Raw genomic sequence first — 18,083 nt, 5'->3', positions numbered from 1 at the left:
TTCAATTACGAGTTACAGATCTTGAAGCAGCTAACACAGCAATGCATGTACGCAAATCAAGAAAGAGGAAGTCGCTTCTAACAGAGGATGCTTTGTCAGTCCAAGCAATCCAACAATTAGTAGACAAAGATGAGGTAGAAGCGCAAATAATAGAGGAGATGCCAAGGCCTGCCAAGCGGACAGCGAGGTGTAGCAAATGCAGATCAACAGCTCATACAGCCAGAACTTGTATAGCATAAGAGATAGTATTAACGTATCATAATTCTCAATTTGAAGGCCTAAAGGTCATTGTTCATTAAGATATTAATTGTTGAATGCAGCGCATTGAAAAAGCGTGTTCCGCGCCCCCGTGTGTTCCGCGCTCACGTGGCCCGCGTTAGATTGTGAAGAGAGGATTAATAATCTACCTACCCGCGTGCCAGCTGGAGGCGCGGGCGGAAATTCAACGAAAGTTGCGATCTTGATACCAAATGGAAGACTAAAGAAACCACCCCTACTCCCCTTACGATTAAAAGCCGATGTAACATCTTCATTGTGAAGCAATATATTTACCACACGCATACCCATTGCAAAATTTCATAATCTCATGAATTTTCATTTCATACAAGAAACTACCTCCTACGACGCAATTCCCAATTCTCGGTAGAAGGCCTCGCTACTGGGCTCCCGACCAAGGAACTCCTTCAGAATCTCACCCTCGTCGCGGCTTCCACCTCGCTCGAGCACCGTATGGCGGTAACGACGACCATCTTTGCCGTTCATGGGGTCCTTGGCGAACACGCTTGCGAACATGTCTGCTGAGTAGACTTGGCTGCTGAGGTAGCCGTAATAGCCAGCATCGTAGCCGCCGATGAGATGGCCGAAGGTGGCCTCGCCATGACCCCAGCTGTCGTTGCCGCCTGGGAGGGTTTCGGGCCCGGCGAGCTTGACGATGGAGTGGCGGAGGCTGTTGTACAGGTCTCCAGTCTTGATGGCGACGACTTCATCGTGCGATTTGGGAGTGTGGACGGTCATGTCGAAAATGCCAAAGTGTAATTGACGGAGGTTGAAGAGGGCTGCGTTGACGTGGCGGGTAGTGATGATGGAGTTGATCAGCGACTCAGGGAGATGCTCTTGTGGTTGCGAAACAGAAGTGGAACCTTGCTGTTCCCGCCATGCCTCCAAGTATTCGGGAGAAAGGTACGACCAATGCTTCGACAAAGATCGCAGCTGTGATGGTGTCCAGCACCAGTTTTCGAGCATCTGCGACGGCGCCTCGACGAAGTCACGCACCGTCGACGTTCCGTGGAAGCGGGAGTAGATTGTACGGCCCACCAAATCGTGGATACCATGACCCAACTCGTGGAATAGTGTCACGACCTCGTCGTGCTTGAGAAGCGAAGGCTTCTTCGCTGTGGGCTTGGAGAAGTTGCACACCAGCGCTGTCGCAGGGTATCGGCGAGTGCCATCGGGGTGGAGGAAACCCGGCTGAAGGTTAAAGTTGGCTGCATGACCATATTTGCCGTCGCGAGGGAACAAATCGAGGTAGAGGTAGCCGACGAAGCCGTTGCCCTCGCTTGCATCGTCCCAGACGGCAAAGACCTGCACGTCAGGGTGCCAGATGATGTCCGTACCCTTGCCGGAGGGCGAAATCTCGTCACGGTGCGCACCTACGACTTCGACGAACTGCAAGCCGAAAAGCTCTTCGAAGATGTTAAGCATGCCGGAGATGCTAGTCTGTAACGGAAAGTATTCCGATATTTTGTTCTGATCAAGCTGGTAGTCCTTCTCAAGCATGAGGGTGTCAAAGTATCGGTGATCCCACAGGTAGTAGTGCTCAGTGTCGGTGCTTCCGCCCTCCTGCTTCTTCAACTCCTTCAGCTTTTCAATCTCCTTGACACCACCCGGAGCGAGACGCTCACGCAGATCTCCGAGAAAGTCGTTCACCGTCTTGGGCGTCTTGGCCATCTTATCTTCGATGCGGAAAGTCGCGTGATCAGGATAGCCGAGCAAACGCGCGCTCTCGTCACGGAGAACGATAGCCTCCTTGAAGAGCGGCACGTTGTCGGCACACTTGTTCTCATTTGCGACAAACACTCTTCGCCGGACATCCTCGCTTTTGCAGTACTTCAATGTCGGGAACAGATCCGGATATTTGAAAGTCAGGAAAAGCTTTCCAGCATTCTCACTGCCCTCCTTGCCCTTCTGCAGACCATCTACCACATCGGCAGGCACGCCTTTCAGCTCTTCGGGAGTCAGCCACAGTCCACTATTCTCCTCGTTCAGGTTCTTCTGGAAAGTAATTCCCAATTCGGACAGACGCTCCTTGATCGCCTTGAACCGATCACGTTTTGGTCCGGCTGGAATGCCCAATCCCATCTTGACGTAATCCTTGTAGTCCTTTTGTAGTAATTTTTGACTCTCTGGGTCTAATGCAGCATCGTCCTTTTGCTTATTGTGCACAGCATTACAGAGCTGGAACAAGTCCTCACGCATCGACGTCTCAATGCCAAATTTGTCCATCTGTTTCTCCGCCTCGGTCGATGCGTCACGGAGCTTTGCATCAGTCGAGACCGATTGGTAGAAGCCAATGATATGGGATTGTAAGGCGACCTCATTGTCATCCTGTGCAAAGGGCAAGATTGCATTCTTGAAGGTGGCTGTCTCTGTAGTCACCTCCTTGGCAATACGGTCCTGTAACGATTTGGACGAAGCTAGAAATCGTTCGGTGTCGGCGATCAGGCTCTCAGGAGTGTGAGTGAAGAGCGGCGGCGCCTGCGGTGGTTTCTTGAAGGCCGAACCCATGTTGGTGCTGATGGAGATTGGTCGTTGAGGTGTGATGTTGAGTGGGTACTTGCTGGCTGACAGGTGACTGAAGACCGCCCGTAGCTATGAGGAGATGAGTATAGCACTTTGTGGTCTCGAATGTGAGAAGAGGGAGGATAGTGTGACCAATGGCTTACCCTTGGAATGACAGTGGAGAACGCCAGAGCTGCGACAAGAAGGGCGAGGAAAAAGACCAGTGGCCGACGAATCACCCAGGGACTGTATTTGCCTGAGGGCGCCAGGATGACGATGGGAGGGGCTAATGACTAGGCCCGAAAGATGAAAAGACGGTGACTGTCGTCGGTGGTGAGAGGCGAGTCTGCGCAGGGATGATGAGCAGTGCAATAGAGCACAGTAGTGGGGAATGGGGAAGTGGCGGTCGGTGATCAGGACGTGCGAGAGTCTGGAGATCTGACGAGACAAGACAGACACGGGCAAGACAGGCGATGCCGAAGCACTCGCGCCGCCCGAATTCCTTTGAATATCCGGGGCTGCAGCTGATTGCGGGCGGACGGGGCGTGCGGGCAGGCGGCGAGGATGCAGGGCAACACCTAAATACAGCTCACAGGCACTCTAGCTCCGCGTGCTCCGTCCACGATAATACACGCCGCCCGTGTACAAGAGTCTCACTTTGCCTTGTCCATCCATCGACATGTAAGATCAATGCAACTCTGATCTAGATGATCAAGCAGACCCCAATGAATGCTCTCCAAACAACCCACAGCGACTCCCTTTTGGCGCCATCAGTCTTGATGATGTGCTGTAGGCAGGCCAGGTGAATCGTTGCGAGCGGAGCGTCCTCCCTTTTATGTCGCGTGATGCTGCCCGCCCATCTCTGCCCTTCGCTCCGGAGAAGGATAATAAGGTGCGATGCAATCACGGACTGCAGTATTTCAGGCCGCTCGTTTCTCGTTCGTAGGCCCATACACTGGCATGTCTTCCCATGCTGCATCCATTACATTCAATCAAGCACCGATCAGGGCATGACATTCTGACCAGGTCGTTACATCGTCGTATGGGCAAAATCATAGCGCATCTGTACCGTACGACATATACCTAGGTAGTCATGCAGCCTGCCAGCCACGTGCTGAGGCCGCCCGGGCGATCGAGCCGATGTTTGTTAACACCTGAGGCAGGAAACCCCGAGAATCCCGAACCCGCGTATTCTGTACCGTCCCGGTATTTCGCGACCAACTCTGGTTTCTACTCTACTTCATCCATCACCAACATTTTCCTCACCAGAAAGCTGGGTACCAACATTTCGCTCACGCCGATTGATGATGGCGCTTACCTGCTTGACGGCCATGAAACCGCTGCAGATATCTGGACCCCAAAATTGGCGTTGACTTAGACAGTCTAGTCTTGTTCGCTTGTTCCTGTTCTCCTGCGATTCTGCCGCGGGCCAGGTGAGCTTGAAAAGTCCGCCCGGCCATTTGCACAGAAAGTCCCGGTGTGGATGATAAATCATGTTCCTTCCCACATCACACATCCACATGAACGAAATCCTCGCATTTATTAGGTATATAGATCATATAAAGACTGTACGAATATCCAGAATGAACTCCAAATCATCACCTCAACCTCCTCATCACCAACAGCTTCAAGCTCATTCATCACCTTTTGCCCATTGAACTTTCCAAAGGTCATTCAAAACAATCATCAAACATGCCCGTCCTCACTCTTCACAATTTCACTGCCACCAATGCAGAAGGCACCTCCGACTTCCATGCCCTGCTCGAATCCGCGCGAAAGGCAGTCCGTACCTCAACTCAACACGAAGGCCCAAAGACCCAACACTCCACCATCGCCATCGTCCAGAAGCCCGAAGAAAACTCCTTTCAACTCTGGACCGAATCGACCTCCGCCGACGATACAATCGCCAAACACGACCTTTCCCTCCTCGAAACCCTCAAAGACATCTTCGCCTCCCGCGCGACCTACACCCGCAACCGCATCGCCATTCCCATCTCAGCCTTCAATCCCTCCAACAACCCCTTCACCTCCAACCTCATCGAAACCGTCCAAAACATCTTCCCCTCTGCCCAAGCAACTCCCTCTTTCCGCGAGCGCATCGAGAAGGAATTCCGGACCTTTGACGACGCCTATATGCCCGGCGTCAGCGGCACGACGGGGCTGATCGTCGGCTGGACAGAGGACTCCGAGGCCATTTCGGAGCTGGGTGGGGCGCCGGCGACATGCATGTTTGTCGTGAGGGGGTGGAATTCGCAGGAGGAGTTTGACAAATCGGTGCAGTCGGAGCATGCGCAGAAGGCATTTCCGATTGTGTTTGGGTGGGGAGCACCGTATCGATTGGTAAGTTGAAGCTGACTTCCTTTCTCTGTTCTATGATTGCCATTGAAGTGGTGCTGACCTGGTTTTTTTACAGTGGATTGCTGCTCGTGAAGATGCCTGACTGTGGCATGAAGAAGGCGATGAATAGTACTGTCAGGTTGTGTTTCACAATATAATTAGTATATTAATAACATGCCGTACTCTTGATCAACACGTCCCAAGCTGCAACACATTTTCCGGCCCCACTACTCACGACAAGCTTGATGTTGTTTGATAGCCCTGGAGGTGTATAAGAGCGGGAGCACCAAGCGATTGGGCCCTCATTGCAAGTCGCGCCTGCCCCTACCCATGCCTCCGCAGCGCACGCTCGGGATAGGCATCCATCTCCTTAGGTAATAGAGCCCTGGAGTGTTTTGCCTCTTGCTCTGCCGATTACTTGCACGACCATGAACGCAGAAGACATATGCATGTCACTTTTCAAACACACCTGGGCAGCACTCTTCTTCGTTTTCGATATTCCCCAGCTCTGTTCGCCGATCTGTCGCCGGTACGACATGGTCTTCCACTGATTACCTTCGCTTCTTGCACCACCTTAGCTCTCCGTCTCACGAGTCACCTCCCACGACAGCGACGATCTCGATGATGATACCCAGGAAGAAGCCACGTGGACCGTCGAAGAAGAGAAGTCCGACCATACACCAAACCTATAGCGCCTCAAGAATTGGGTTCTTGGACCTTTCAGCAGAACTTCGCAATCAGATTTATGAATCCGCCCTCACTTTCGATCTTTATGGCGGCTGCAGGTGTACATCACAGCTCATCGCGACTTGCAAGCAGATCAGCACCGAAGCTACCTCATATCTTTACGACAACACAGTCATAATCACATTAGACTCTGCTAGCCAGCTTCGGGATGACGAGGCAATGCTGCATATTTTCGACGAAGTGAAGTATATTTTGCAACCACAATGCAAAATCAAGTGGCCACCACTTTTGCGCAAATTCAGAAGCTTGAGCTTCATGGCGGACAACAACGTGAATAGCATCAACGAGATTGAAATGGTTCTTCACTCGATGTTCTCGTTCCTTGGAGGCAAAAACAGCCTTCGTAGGCTCAAGCTTGTTTTCCTCGCAGATCCCATGGGGTTCGACATGCCGAGCAGAGAGCCGGACATCTTCTCTATACGCCTTCTTGACAATCCTAATCTTGACGTCGTGGTTTATGGAGGCAGTAGGCCTCAAAGCCTCTGGACTGACAAAATTACCGGCGTGGATCGCAACGCAAGAAGCCGTCGTCACGCTTGCAGATACATTTACTCGCAACTGCAGAAATTTATTCCATACACTCTCAAACATGCAAGAAAACACTCAGAGATATGTGACCACAACCAATTTCTCACCGAGTTCAAGTATGGATCACCAGGTATCGTCCCGACCTGTAAAATCTTCAAGAAAATGAGCAAGACTTACCTTCAATACAATACCTATGAGCTGCTGCGCTTTGGAAGCATCCTCAGGGCCTGGTACATGCAGTTCCAATGGGTTGAATGTGAAGGTGACGATTATTATGGCTTTCTGGAGGATCTTGAATCGGTCGAAGACGACGAAGCCGACATCCCCGGCAAATGGTGGGAGAAAGCTCGTCTTGTGATGCGTTGCGCCATCGAGCTTGAGGTGATGGTGAGAAAGGACGACGAAGCTGCCGCTGCTGCGGCTTCTGCTGCATCGCCCACTGTCGCGACCTAGAGTGCAGATACGAGGACGCTTTTGGCATTAGGACTAGATCCCGAGCAGGCCGCGTGTGAATAGTTTTGTACGATTGTCATGTATAGTATAGGCAAATATTTCTATGAATGACAGCACGCCTGCTCAAGTCAGATAAATGCCTGCTTCTGGAGCCACTCTATCAAATTTTGAAGCGCGGCTCCTAGATAAAAGCTTGTGTGACTGTGACCAACAAAAACATGAAATCTCACAAGGTCGCATGTGACATCTCACATCTCCGTACTTACGAGCATCGGCGATAATCGGAATTTCTAGTCATGAACTAATCGATGCCGCTGTCTGGCTGTTTGTGAGGTAATTTTCTATACGGGGAAGTGACTGCCACAAACCAAATATGAGACACGCCTGCTGGGAAAAAGTGACGTGTCACCACAAGCATGAAACGCCATGTCGGTTCGGCATTCCTGCAGACTTGGAAAGGACTTCAAATTCTCCAGAAGCTTGCAACAAGACTGCCGGGGTTAACACTGAGAGCCACAGCTACTTCGCCATCAAATTTCTTGAATCATCTCGAGATCTGTCATGTCGACCATACTGTCCACAAACGAACGCGATATGGGTGTCGAAGAATGTCTTCCACACCAAAACCACGTCAAAGACAATCTGCGTTCATTTCGTTTCTTCGGTCTCTCGGCGGAGCTTCGCAATCACATCTACGAAGATGCCCTCACGTTATGTACCAGAGGCAAATGCGATGCCCAGCTTCTCTCGACGTGCAAATGTATCCATCAGGAAGCGACCTCCATCCTCTATAGTAATATCTTCATAGTTGGATACCTGCCCTCTCCACCAAGCAATCACAGCGGTGCAGATGTATTGGTGTTCCAAGAAGATATGGACTTCATTCAACCACGCGGTCAGATCAAGTGGCCCAAATTCCTGCGAAAGGCTCGTCACCTGAGATTTGTGGCTCCGAACAACGCCGGAACTGTGTACGAGATTGAGTTCCTTTTGCACTCTCTGTGCTCCTTTCTTGGTGGAAGACATAATCTACAAGTGCTCGAGCTCGATTTCGTCAACTACACCTGTTCCAAGCCAGCACCTAGACCAGTCGAAACATTCGCAATTCGTCTTCTCGATAAGCCCGATCTCAAGCTCAAGCTCAAGAACGCCAATAAACCGCAAAGTCTCTTCAGAGACGGACATACCATACTGTCCCGCAATGCTAGCACTGTCACCGAGGCCTGTCATCGATTACAACAAGAGCTGGAGGAACTGCTCGAGCTCACACTAGAAACTGCAAGATTACAAGCAGCAGCATATGGCAAATATTTTTTCGATATCAAATTCGATCGAGGGTCGCCAGGAATGTTGCAGACCTGCAAGATCTACAAAAGATTATACATGATCGATCTCGACAAGAACATCGAAAGATTGCTCACTTTTGACACCATCTTACACAATTGGTACATGGATTCAACGTATGAAATGAGTGACTACCTGATCATGGAAGACCATCGGCTTGACCTGGAGGACGATGAGAACAAGCTCCTGCCGCAGATCTGGTGGGAGAAAGCGCGTTCGTTGATGCGCTGCGGGATCGAGCTCGAAGTCATGTGGAGAAACTCTAGCTTGCGAAGAGCGGCGGCAAACCGCGCCACTGCTTCGTAGCTCATTCAATTCACGCCGGGAATTGAAAATAATGCGGTAAGCTGTGTTCAAAGAACCCCGTGGGCTGCAGTACGATTGATTTGCATCTTTTGGGATGGTGAAGTGGCTTTGGGACAGCCCGCGCTGGTATCTTCATTGCCCAGTAGTCTTTCAGTCTACTCTATCATAATCAATTGCACCGAACAAGTGAACACCCTCCGAGAAGCGCTTCTTTCCTAGCTCCTTCTGATTCTCGTCTTCGGTAAGCACCCACAGGCGATCTATGAAGTCTGCTCGAGCATATCTTCATACCCACGTATAGGAATTGACCAATCAAGCGGCCACTTCCAAAGATCGATATCAACTCGGGCGTAAGTAACTCTTCTACCTCGGTATCGCACCCATGCCTTTGATCTCGAATATACCATCTTGGCTGATGTATCAGAAGAGAACTACATCGTAAATAAATCTTGTCATTCTCTCTCAGCTTTCTTTGTACGAGGGAGATAGGCAAGGTATAGGAGTAATGCTGAGCATGCCAATTTCGACCCAAACCTATACAGCTCATGTGATGTCATCAGAAGTGCAATATGCTGGCTTCAGTTATTACAGGCTAAGGCCTCACATCAATCTGCATTTGTGTAAACAGTCCGAGTGCATGGTGATTATTGGTCCTCCCGTGTGTAGTGAGCCGATCTGCATGCAGGGTGCGTGCCAAAAATAGAACATGATCTCGCCCCTCACGTGAGCGGACATGTCTCATGCGATTCAATCAACAGTAAAAGAACATGAGTGTCACTTCGATGACATACATGAGTAATAAATAATTTACTGATTAGTGCTCGAGTGCCGAACGTCGCTACTACAATGCACTGCGCTAGATGAGACGCGTTGCTTCAATTTGTCGCTTTGCGCGCCCATCGACTATCCAAGTCATCGTGGGCACACCGCACTAGCCATGATGCCCAGTCAATCTATGGGACAAGAAGCGCCGGACCAAGTCATGACGGTCGGCCAACCGTCAGTCCTTGATCGTGAAAATACCCAGCATGAAGTTCTGGATCTGCTAGTTGGCCTTGAATCTCTACCAGCTGAGCTTATCATAGAAGTTTGTGGATCATTGGAGAATTCCGACATCCGGGCGCTGCGCCTGACAAGCCGAGCTTTGAGCAGGAAAGCAACGTCGCCGACGTTCAAAAAGCGCTTCCGCACTGGTCGCGTTCTACTGGATGAGCAAGGACTGACCTCTTTCCGCGCAATGACTAAGGATGATGGGCTGGGTTGTCTCGTCGACAGCCTCACAATCGTAGGCGTCATAGTCGCCCCTAAACATCGTCTCAGCGTGTTTGATATCAAAGCCAGGCGGATCGCGAAATTGGAAAACGCACGTCTGGAGGAGAAAGCACTCGAATGTCGCCAGTTCGAAAGCTCTGCTATCGCTGAATCGCTGTTGAAGGAGTGCTTCGAAAATATATCGAGAAGTGGTCGGGGTCAGAGAATGAGAATCACTATAACGAACGCAGTTTTCGACGTACACCATGCGACTTCGAGCTACCAGGAAGTTGCTTATGACGACCGTGCATTGTCCTCGGTCGATATTGCCGGAGCATTTGCATTCACAACAACGATGTCGGTGCTTCAGAAGAGCTCTCTGGACGTGGCAACGTTATGCATTGCAGATCCAGTCCCACCGAGTGCTTTCTCAGGAATTAACTGGGGAGAGGAAGTGCAAGCCGGCATCAAACAGATTGGGCAATTGTATCTGTGCTTGACAACGAATGTAGCAGATTCTGGTGGTCCTAAGACGACAAACAAAACCCAGCAAGGGGGGAAGACAGTGTTAGCATTGCCAGACCGGAGATTGACAGACATTGAAGGCCACGCCGGCCTGACACACTTCTTGTCAATACCATCAGATCTTCATTACCTCACGATTAATTACGTCAAAGAGGATGGTAGACCTTCCGCTCGACCAGGAACAAGTCAGTCAGGTCTCATGATGTCCAGCATTCTGAAAGGCGAGAGTTTGTCGAGGGTGCAAACATGCAGCGTAGAAAACTTTGAAATACACTGGGAAGAGTTGTTGAAGTTTCTGGCGCTCTGCTCCTTACGGCATTTGCACCTCTCGGGCGTGAACTTGATCCACGTTCCTGACCATGAGCCCGACGCAGGGCAAGGACTGCTGGAATATTGTAGAGTCAGCGCGGTAACTTTGCGATACATCAACTCTTTCAACATGCTTGTTAATGGGAACCAGAGTCTTTCTACGTGGGGCGAATTCGAACGATCGTCGGGGCCACCAGCCAAGTTCAAAAAGCTCCGTCCAGTGTATCCAGGTTGCTCTGGCTTTATGTGAACAAGCTAATGGCGTATAGAAGCATCCTCGAACGCTATCGTGTAGCTGCACAGCCAAGCCACAGGCTGAAATATGCCGGCATTATCTACCTCGCGCAAATAAATACTTGCACCGAGCCTAGTGTAGTTCACGTTTTAGGCGTCTGCACCTCCACAGCAAGATTTGGACAATTCTCCTCGAGTCATTCACTGGAACCACGAGGAACATGACACGTAAGGTCTGGACCCCATCGCCTTGGAATCAAAGTAGTGACTCGTCATGCCGAGGGAGACTTGATATTTGTCAATATGCTTTACGACACTCTACATCACTGCCTTATGCAGTATGTCCGAAACATGCAATGATTAAATTTCCCGCATCGGCAAAGCGTACACTCCGTCAAGGAACGTCGCATAGACCCCGAGCGCCGCCGCAGCCATCATCAAAACTTCGCGAACTACGTGATTTGATCAGCAAACTTTCAATCTTGACTCACGCGTTGACAGGGTGGAAAAACTCACCGATGGCGTATTTCTTCCAAGTGACGACGGCCTGGCGAAAGTGTCGCTCCGCCACAGAATCATCCTTGATGTGCTCAAGCTTGTTTGAGGATTTCCTGATGTTGTCGTTGATGGGCACCATGACCGTGAGCGCCCATGCCGTGGTGGCGACATTGCATGCCAAAGCCATCAATAGAACAGGCCATTTTGCCGATGCATTCATGTGGGTGTCGCGGTGGAGATACGCCATGATGGTCAGGGTCAGATTAGTGATCGTTCCGGCGGCATTGACGCGAGGATAGATGAATTCGCTTTTCTCCAGTAGGAGACGAGCTTGTCGGCCGGAGTGGATGGCGGGAACGGTGTTCAGCTCAATTATCGGCCATGTGAGCAATGATGGTTGACCACTGGCACCTAGATCACGTTCGTAAAGTGAAACTTCCATCAATCATGCTTCGCTGGTACTTACCACTGTTCCAGGCTGCGCTCAGAGCTGCTACAGCTTGAAGCGGAGTCATCCACCATAAGGAGTTCATGGAAGCCATTCTGAAGTATGGATTGAGTGACCGACGACCAGACTGGAATGCAGAAAGAAGTGAGAGATCACGAAGAGCACTTTGTGCGAGACAATCTTGCTTACTGTATTATCAAGGACAACAGGAAATGACAAATCTGGATGCTGGAGGAGATCTACTGCGCATCGGCGGAGGCGTGTTGTTTCCACGACAATTCCAATGTTGTTGTTCGGGAGTTCCACACTGCTCCTCTGAGCGAGCCGGAAAAACGTCACGCATCTCTGCCTCGTACGATATGACCACCTATCCCCACGTAACGAGAACACAAGTTATGTCACGAGCGGCGGCACAGCAAGAATGACTACCTGACGACAATCCAACCGGGCGAGACACCGCATCGCACTTCTGCATGCGTTTACTATTGAGGCTGTTGTTTCGGACGGAATTCTTTTTCGTGGGGAAACCAAAAGAACAAAGAACATTGAATCCCGTGCCTCTTTATCGTCTCGGATGTGTGATGGAGTACCGCATATGTGCCTGCAAAAGCCGAGTCGCGATATACTGTGTGAAGTGTTGCAGGTACTTTCTCGCAATCCTGTGGAACATTTGCATCCATCCCCGATGGCTGCGGGGAACCGACAATGTTCGCATCATGGATTTCTGACGAAGGTTCTGACGGATTCGGGAGGACGAGATTACAAGGCATTGCCAAGAATCACGAAAGGGCTGGTACAACAGGAATTTCATAAGGCCAAAAGAGAGCATCAACGAAAATTGGTTGCGGAAAGCTTGTTATCTGAATTACATGTTGTTTAAACGCAATAAGATTCGACCAAGGGGGATTCTCTCCTGTGTACGCATAGTGCTGTGTATCAGATTCGATGCTTCTTTCTCAACGCATCTGCCAATGACTCATACTAGATGTAGATAGCAGTCTTGCCCGCAGCGACTGCCGCGAATGCTTCACGTTCTGCAGTGTCGATGGCCGAAGCAGCAGCCCAATTCTTCTCTATCTCGTTTCTGCGACTCTCGCTGCGAGCTTCGAAAGCCATCTCGAACGGATCGGGCTTCACGATCAGGAGCGAGTTGGACTTGTTCAGCGGAGGATCGATCAGCTTTCCGTCTGCTCCACGCTTCTTCACGAGGTTAAACCCCCATAGGAGACCACCGCAGGCAACGAGCAGCTCGTCACGGGTCAATGTCTGACCGAGACACGCGCGTTGGCCCCAGCCGAAGGAAGTCATGCCCATGATTGTTGGAAATTGTGTGAGCGGAGCTTGGAAGGTAGGCCAGCCCGCCTCGAGCCACCGTTCAGGACGGAAGTTGTCGGGATCGGGATATTTGGTACTATTTCGAAGGAAGCCCCTGAATATGTGGTCAGCCGGAGAAAAGGGAGAGTAGCACATAAAGACCCACCAGTCGAGAGGAAGGATTCTTGAACCCTTGGGTATGAACATGCCGTTGTAGTAATCGTCTTCCTCGACTTCGTGAGCGACACCGGTGGGGACATTGGGCTTCCAGCGCATGGTCTCCTTGATGCAAGCTCGCAGGGTCGGCAGCTTCGCAGAGTCTGCAATCGTTGGCATTGCACCGTCGCATTGTTCGTCGATTTCTGCTTGGCACTTCTGTTGCCATTCAGGATGATAAACCATCGAGAGGAGGAAATAGTACAGCGGGCCTGCTACGGTGAAGACTCCGACGAGGGCCATCATGCCGATGACAGACGAGGCCTCGTGATCGCCGGAAATGTTGAACGCTCCTTTTTCCGCGCTGGCCAGATAATTTCGAGTGAAGGATGAACGAGCAAGTCCAGCCGCCATCTGCGAGCGCACATGATGTAGCCGTTCTAGCCACCATCGCTGTTGCTCGTCGTGCCGCTTCCGTTCAGCTTGCTGCCATGGGTTGATGGAGAAGGGGAGTTCCCACAGAGGTGTAATGAGGTTGGTGATGGGGCCCGCAGGCGACATTTGTGTCAGAAGACCCCACGCGCTTTTAGTCATGTACTCTGAGAGACTTGGGTCGTCCCAAGTAAGCTGGCACATGACTTTGGACGCCATGTCCTCCAGGAAATAGGCGAAATTGTCAGGGTTGTTGGCAAGTCTGTGCAGCCATCGCTTCGTCTCGAAATTCACTGTGCCATAGTAATGAGCGTTAGAAGCTGATGTGAGGTAGGAATGAGTGAATTTCCGTTGGCGCGCCCAGTATTGGTTGTGACCCATGAGCGGCAAATATTCCATGGAGCCGTAGGTGCTTTTAGCGTCGAACAGGGATCTGATCTGGGGTCGATCGGAGTAGATCTTCGCTCGCTTGACCAACAGATCCTCCGCGATCTTTTCATCAGTGATAATGATGAAGGTGTCTCCAAGCATTTGCGTTCGATAGATAGGTCCGTAGATGTCGGCCCACTCTTTGAATTTGAGCCACATGTACTGAATTGGTAGATCATGGATTCGGCCGACCCATGGTATCTGAATTTGATCAGCATTGTTTAAGTATGAAACGGAATCAATGACTTGCCAGTGTCGGGCCTGGCGGCTCGCTGGCTTCATCTTTCCACGGATTACCGATTTTCGAGTTGATTAGAGACACAATGGCGAACGCAACTAAGGCGATGCCCGCGATTACGAGCGTCACGGTCTGCATGGTCGTGGAACTCAAAGCGTGGATCCCAGCGAGAAAGCGATGGTCTTTGAAGGGTGATCTTGGGGGGAACTATCTATAAACAAAGACGGGAAGTCTTTTGATCATGAGGGAAACTTTAAGGTCTAGAGAGGTAGTCTCGGGAAGCAGATCGTTTGAAATCTATGACCACCACCAACATCACGCCCACAGCGAACATTTCGGTCATTACCGACTCAAAGCGAAGTCGGATACAGGAGCCGGGATCATTCGATGATTGCCTCGTGAGAACGACGAAAAGAGCCATGACAGGCGTTACATTCGGAAGGCAACGAGTCTTTAACAGACAGTCATTAGACGACTTCCGGTCGCCATATTCAGATCAGATATCCGATTCGAGAGTTATCCCGATACTGCAGTCGATACGAAGGCCCCTTTCTTTACGTCGCTCGCACGTGGTGTTTCGGGTGTGGCGGTGACGATCAAATTAAAGGACCTCGTACGTCACCTTGCAAGGATCATGCACCTTGTATTCCGAACGATGCTTCGCGCTGGTGGTAGTCTGGAGCAGGACCGAAGTCATCACGATAGAAACATGATACAAGTCTCCTGTAGTGTGACCGTGATACCCTGTCACCATCGGGACCCGCTTCACGCCAAGAGCTCTCCTGTCATCGTGAATGGTTGGGAGGAAAGAAAGTAGGTGTAGACAACGATATCTGTGCGCATCTCAGGTCAACTACGGTTGAGTCTGTGTCTTGCTCTTTGGCGTGGTCGCAGCGTATCGTCGCCAATGTTGGGACGTATGTTCACGCAGGATAGATCATGATCGACGAGAAAGCTGTTATGCAATCACACCGAATGGGGAAGCACAATCTCAGGCCACTCCTACACACTCGATCCAGATCGTGTACCTTATTGTGGCCTGCTGCCTTTGTGATATACAGTGGTTCCCTTCGGGTTGTCCCAACGGAATACAGGTTGATGCAGCGGTTGTCTTCCTAGTACGATGTGAGGTTGCTCTATCGCCGAGTGACCACACAAGGCTGCTTCCGTATCGCTTGAATTGACGGCTGTGAAGTGCTATTATTGTTGGTTGTGCGTACTGTAGCTATGCATCTCAGAGTCAGCACTACTGAATTTGAGCTCCGGACAACGGTTATGTGTGACGGTAACCACGAAAAGCAAGCCCACCAAGGACAGCTCCAGAGTCAGCCCAAAATAAAGAGCTACTTGCATATCGAATGTAAGACAAGCGGTTAGGTCAAGTCGTAGGCGTCATGGAAGGGCTTCAATGCACCTGCAGGTACAAGGAGAACCAGCGTCATAGAGTGCTTTGAACTAGATGCATCACTCTGATACGTGGGCCACACGAAGATTCTTTCCATACTTTTGTGTTTCTGATTCTGCCTTCATATTCACCTTCCCTGATCCCAATCCTGTCAAAGGGACAGTGCTTAGCAAACATGGCGATCTCAGAACTGACGAATGATTCAAAACCCGTGGGCTCCTATCCACCAACAGGGATCGATGTGCTCGTCGTTGGTACCGGCCTCGCAGGTCTCACAGCCGCAATTGAGTGTACGAGGAAAGGCCACAATGTCCGCGTGTTGGAGCGCAACGATACCATCAACACAGCCGGTAAGTTGTGTGTATTGATTTTGTACTCAGGTTTACGAACTGATCGTGCTGGAGGCGACATGTACTTCATGGGTCTCAGTGCCACAAAGTTTTTCAAACACTGGCCCGAAATGAAGGCGGAGTATGATTCCATCGGGTTGCATAATGCGTGGATCGAGACTTTCAAGCATAGCGGTGAGCAGATGGTCGAGCCGCTCTCGGTTGCTGAGCGGCTTCGTGACTCCGGTCTTGATCCCAAGACGCCGCCCGGAACTTTTCAAATGAGGCCATTGATTTACAAGATGTTTGTCTCGCAGGTGGAGCGCCTCGGGATTCAAGTCCAGTTCGGTCGGCGTGTTGTCGACTACTTTGAGAATGATGACAAGACGAAAGGAGGCTGCATCACAGCAGATGGCGAGCGCTTCGAGGCCGACATTGTGATTGCGGCAGATGGTGTCGGATCAAAATCACAAAGGCTTGTTGGAGGTCAAGTTCGAGCTAGATCATCAGGTCGGGCGATGTGGCGAGCTGCGTTTCCTATCGAGGCAAGTGTCCAATTTCGCGTTTTAGCGCAATCATGCTGACAATGCCCAGGAGCTTGAGCAGAATCAAGAGGTGAAGAAGTTCTTCAGCATGGTAGGCCCCAATGCATCGGAACCGATCGTCAGGACATTTTTGGGTCCTGGAACTTACGCATTGACCCTCACACGGCCGGACACAATGATCTGGATCATCAATCACAACGTGAGTATCTCCCATTGCGAAGGTCCATAACAAGACTCATCAGGTGTAAAGGCCACTGGAAGCTCAGCCGAGAACTGGAACAACACGATCGATGCAGAAGAAGTGCTTGCTGAGATGGACAAAGGCGTTGGACCCAAGCCATGGGCACCGGTCTTCAAAGATCTTGTCAAGTGCACGCCGAATAACACCATTGTGAATTTCGAGCTCCTTTGGAGGGATCCACAGCCCACGTACAGTTCACCTGGGGGCCGCGTACTTCAAATTGGGGACAGCGCTCACTCGTACTTGCCAGCGTCTAGCAACGGAGCCACTCAGGCGATTGAAGATGCAATCTCCATTGCTACATGCTTGCAGATCTCGGAGAAGGACAACATTCCTGAAGCGGTGAAGGCGCACGTACGGTTTCGGTAAGCGTCATGATCGGATTGCTTAGATATAAACCATGCTGATGAAATTTGCTGTCAGGTTCATCCGCAATGCATGCGCTCAGAAACTTGGTTTCTCGAACGCCGAGCTGCTTCAGGAAACTCAGTGGGATAAGGTGAAACTTGACCCGCGCCGTGCACAGCCCAAACTACCAAAGTGGGTGTGGAGCCACAACCCAGAGACTTACGTGTATGAGAACTACGAGAAGAATGTTGAAACGATGAGGAAGGGCATACCCTTTGATGAGTCCGGAATACCGCCGAATTATCCTCCAGGGTACAAGTACGAACCTTGGACGATAGACTACATCATGGATTGCATGGAAAAGGGAGTGCCGGTGGATCTTGGCCCTGGGGATTGGGCGTAGATGCTGAGGTCCGATCGTTCTCTCTGTCCGGCGCGTTGATGTGCACGAGGATGCATTTATCTCTCAAGAGAATGTCTAGGCATCGGAGTGTATTGTAGCCACGCAAGTTGTCTGTCAGACATCGTCGTTCTTGACAGAAATTGAACCGGGATGGGTCGCCCCGTTAGAGTAGCCGCTTTGCTCGTACATTGATATCGTCTTGCTGATTCAACTCAGCAGCATCAAGTAGAGATGATCTTGTCTTCGCACGCCGGTTGCTTTCGCAGAAGCGACATGCCCGTAGGTCCATTTGGTCGTTCTACTCGTCGCGACGGATGAACATGATCAGACCGGTCAAAAGCATCGAACTGGTCTTTGGGCATCGAAATCCGTGTCGCTTTCATGCACACATGTCCAGGCCGAATAAAAGGTGAGATAGGCATTCTGAGCCTGGCAGACGAATGACGGCAAGTTGGTGAGGAGGAGAGGCGGCAAAACATCGCTCG

The 18,083-nt window shown here is 50.8% G+C and overlaps 7 protein-coding genes and 1 pseudogene across 8 annotated transcripts; 5 read left to right on the top strand and 3 right to left on the bottom strand.

The window, feature by feature from the left end:
• Positions 1–480: 480 nt before the first annotated feature.
• Positions 481–2,958, bottom strand: K489DRAFT_396356 (zincin). The gene has a single exon (XM_033606875.1). The coding sequence runs from the start codon at positions 2,782–2,784 to the stop codon at positions 619–621; it is 2,166 nt and encodes a 721-aa protein (XP_033456476.1). The 5' UTR covers positions 2,785–2,958; the 3' UTR covers positions 481–618.
• Positions 2,959–4,470: 1,512 nt separating this feature from the next.
• K489DRAFT_373302 (uncharacterized protein) lies at positions 4,471–5,218 on the top strand (the record flags this gene model as incomplete). Its single annotated transcript, XM_033603411.1, has 2 exons — positions 4,471–5,118; positions 5,192–5,218. The coding sequence occupies 2 exons, from the start codon at positions 4,471–4,473 to the stop codon at positions 5,216–5,218; spliced, it is 675 nt and encodes a 224-aa protein (XP_033456475.1).
• A 316-nt stretch (positions 5,219–5,534) lies between these two features.
• K489DRAFT_383660 (uncharacterized protein) lies at positions 5,535–6,966 on the top strand. The gene has a single exon (XM_033605666.1). The coding sequence runs from the start codon at positions 5,737–5,739 to the stop codon at positions 6,841–6,843; it is 1,107 nt and encodes a 368-aa protein (XP_033456474.1). The 5' UTR covers positions 5,535–5,736; the 3' UTR covers positions 6,844–6,966.
• A 251-nt stretch (positions 6,967–7,217) lies between these two features.
• On the top strand, positions 7,218–8,687 carry K489DRAFT_383659 (uncharacterized protein). The gene has a single exon (XM_033605665.1). The coding sequence runs from the start codon at positions 7,405–7,407 to the stop codon at positions 8,491–8,493; it is 1,089 nt and encodes a 362-aa protein (XP_033456473.1). The 5' UTR covers positions 7,218–7,404; the 3' UTR covers positions 8,494–8,687.
• A 606-nt stretch (positions 8,688–9,293) lies between these two features.
• K489DRAFT_66447 (uncharacterized protein) lies at positions 9,294–11,124 on the top strand. Its single transcript, XM_033608816.1, has 3 exons — positions 9,294–10,669; positions 10,730–10,798; positions 10,848–11,124. The coding sequence occupies exons 1-3, from the start codon at positions 9,431–9,433 to the stop codon at positions 10,947–10,949; spliced, it is 1,410 nt and encodes a 469-aa protein (XP_033456472.1). The 5' UTR covers positions 9,294–9,430; the 3' UTR covers positions 10,950–11,124.
• K489DRAFT_66455 lies at positions 10,931–12,029 on the bottom strand (annotated as a pseudogene; the record flags this gene model as incomplete). Its single annotated transcript has 3 exons — positions 10,931–11,721; positions 11,777–11,885; positions 11,948–12,029. Coding segments are annotated over 3 exons (613 nt in total), but the record flags the coding sequence as incomplete, so codon positions are not given.
• Positions 12,030–12,739: 710 nt separating this feature from the next.
• K489DRAFT_417458 (cytochrome P450) lies at positions 12,740–14,465 on the bottom strand (the record flags this gene model as incomplete). The annotated part of the gene is made up of 3 exons (XM_033608192.1): positions 12,740–13,187; positions 13,239–14,290; positions 14,340–14,465. 3 exons carry the CDS (start codon positions 14,463–14,465, stop codon positions 12,740–12,742), a joined length of 1,626 nt encoding a protein of 541 aa, XP_033456471.1.
• Positions 14,466–15,743: 1,278 nt separating this feature from the next.
• On the top strand, positions 15,744–17,996 carry K489DRAFT_362843 (monooxygenase). The gene is made up of 5 exons (XM_033602672.1): positions 15,744–16,082; positions 16,137–16,612; positions 16,659–16,805; positions 16,857–17,212; positions 17,271–17,996. The coding sequence occupies exons 1-5, from the start codon at positions 15,908–15,910 to the stop codon at positions 17,596–17,598; spliced, it is 1,482 nt and encodes a 493-aa protein (XP_033456470.1). The 5' UTR covers positions 15,744–15,907; the 3' UTR covers positions 17,599–17,996.
• The last annotated feature ends 87 nt before the right edge of the window (positions 17,997–18,083 follow it).

The sequence above is a fragment of the Dissoconium aciculare genome, assembly GCF_010015565.1.
Source record: "Dissoconium aciculare CBS 342.82 unplaced genomic scaffold K489scaffold_13, whole genome shotgun sequence".
NCBI lineage: Eukaryota > Fungi > Ascomycota > Dothideomycetes > Mycosphaerellales > Dissoconiaceae > Dissoconium > Dissoconium aciculare.
Note: the sequence above shows the minus strand (reverse complement) of the source record. Positions and strands in the feature narration are given on the sequence as shown.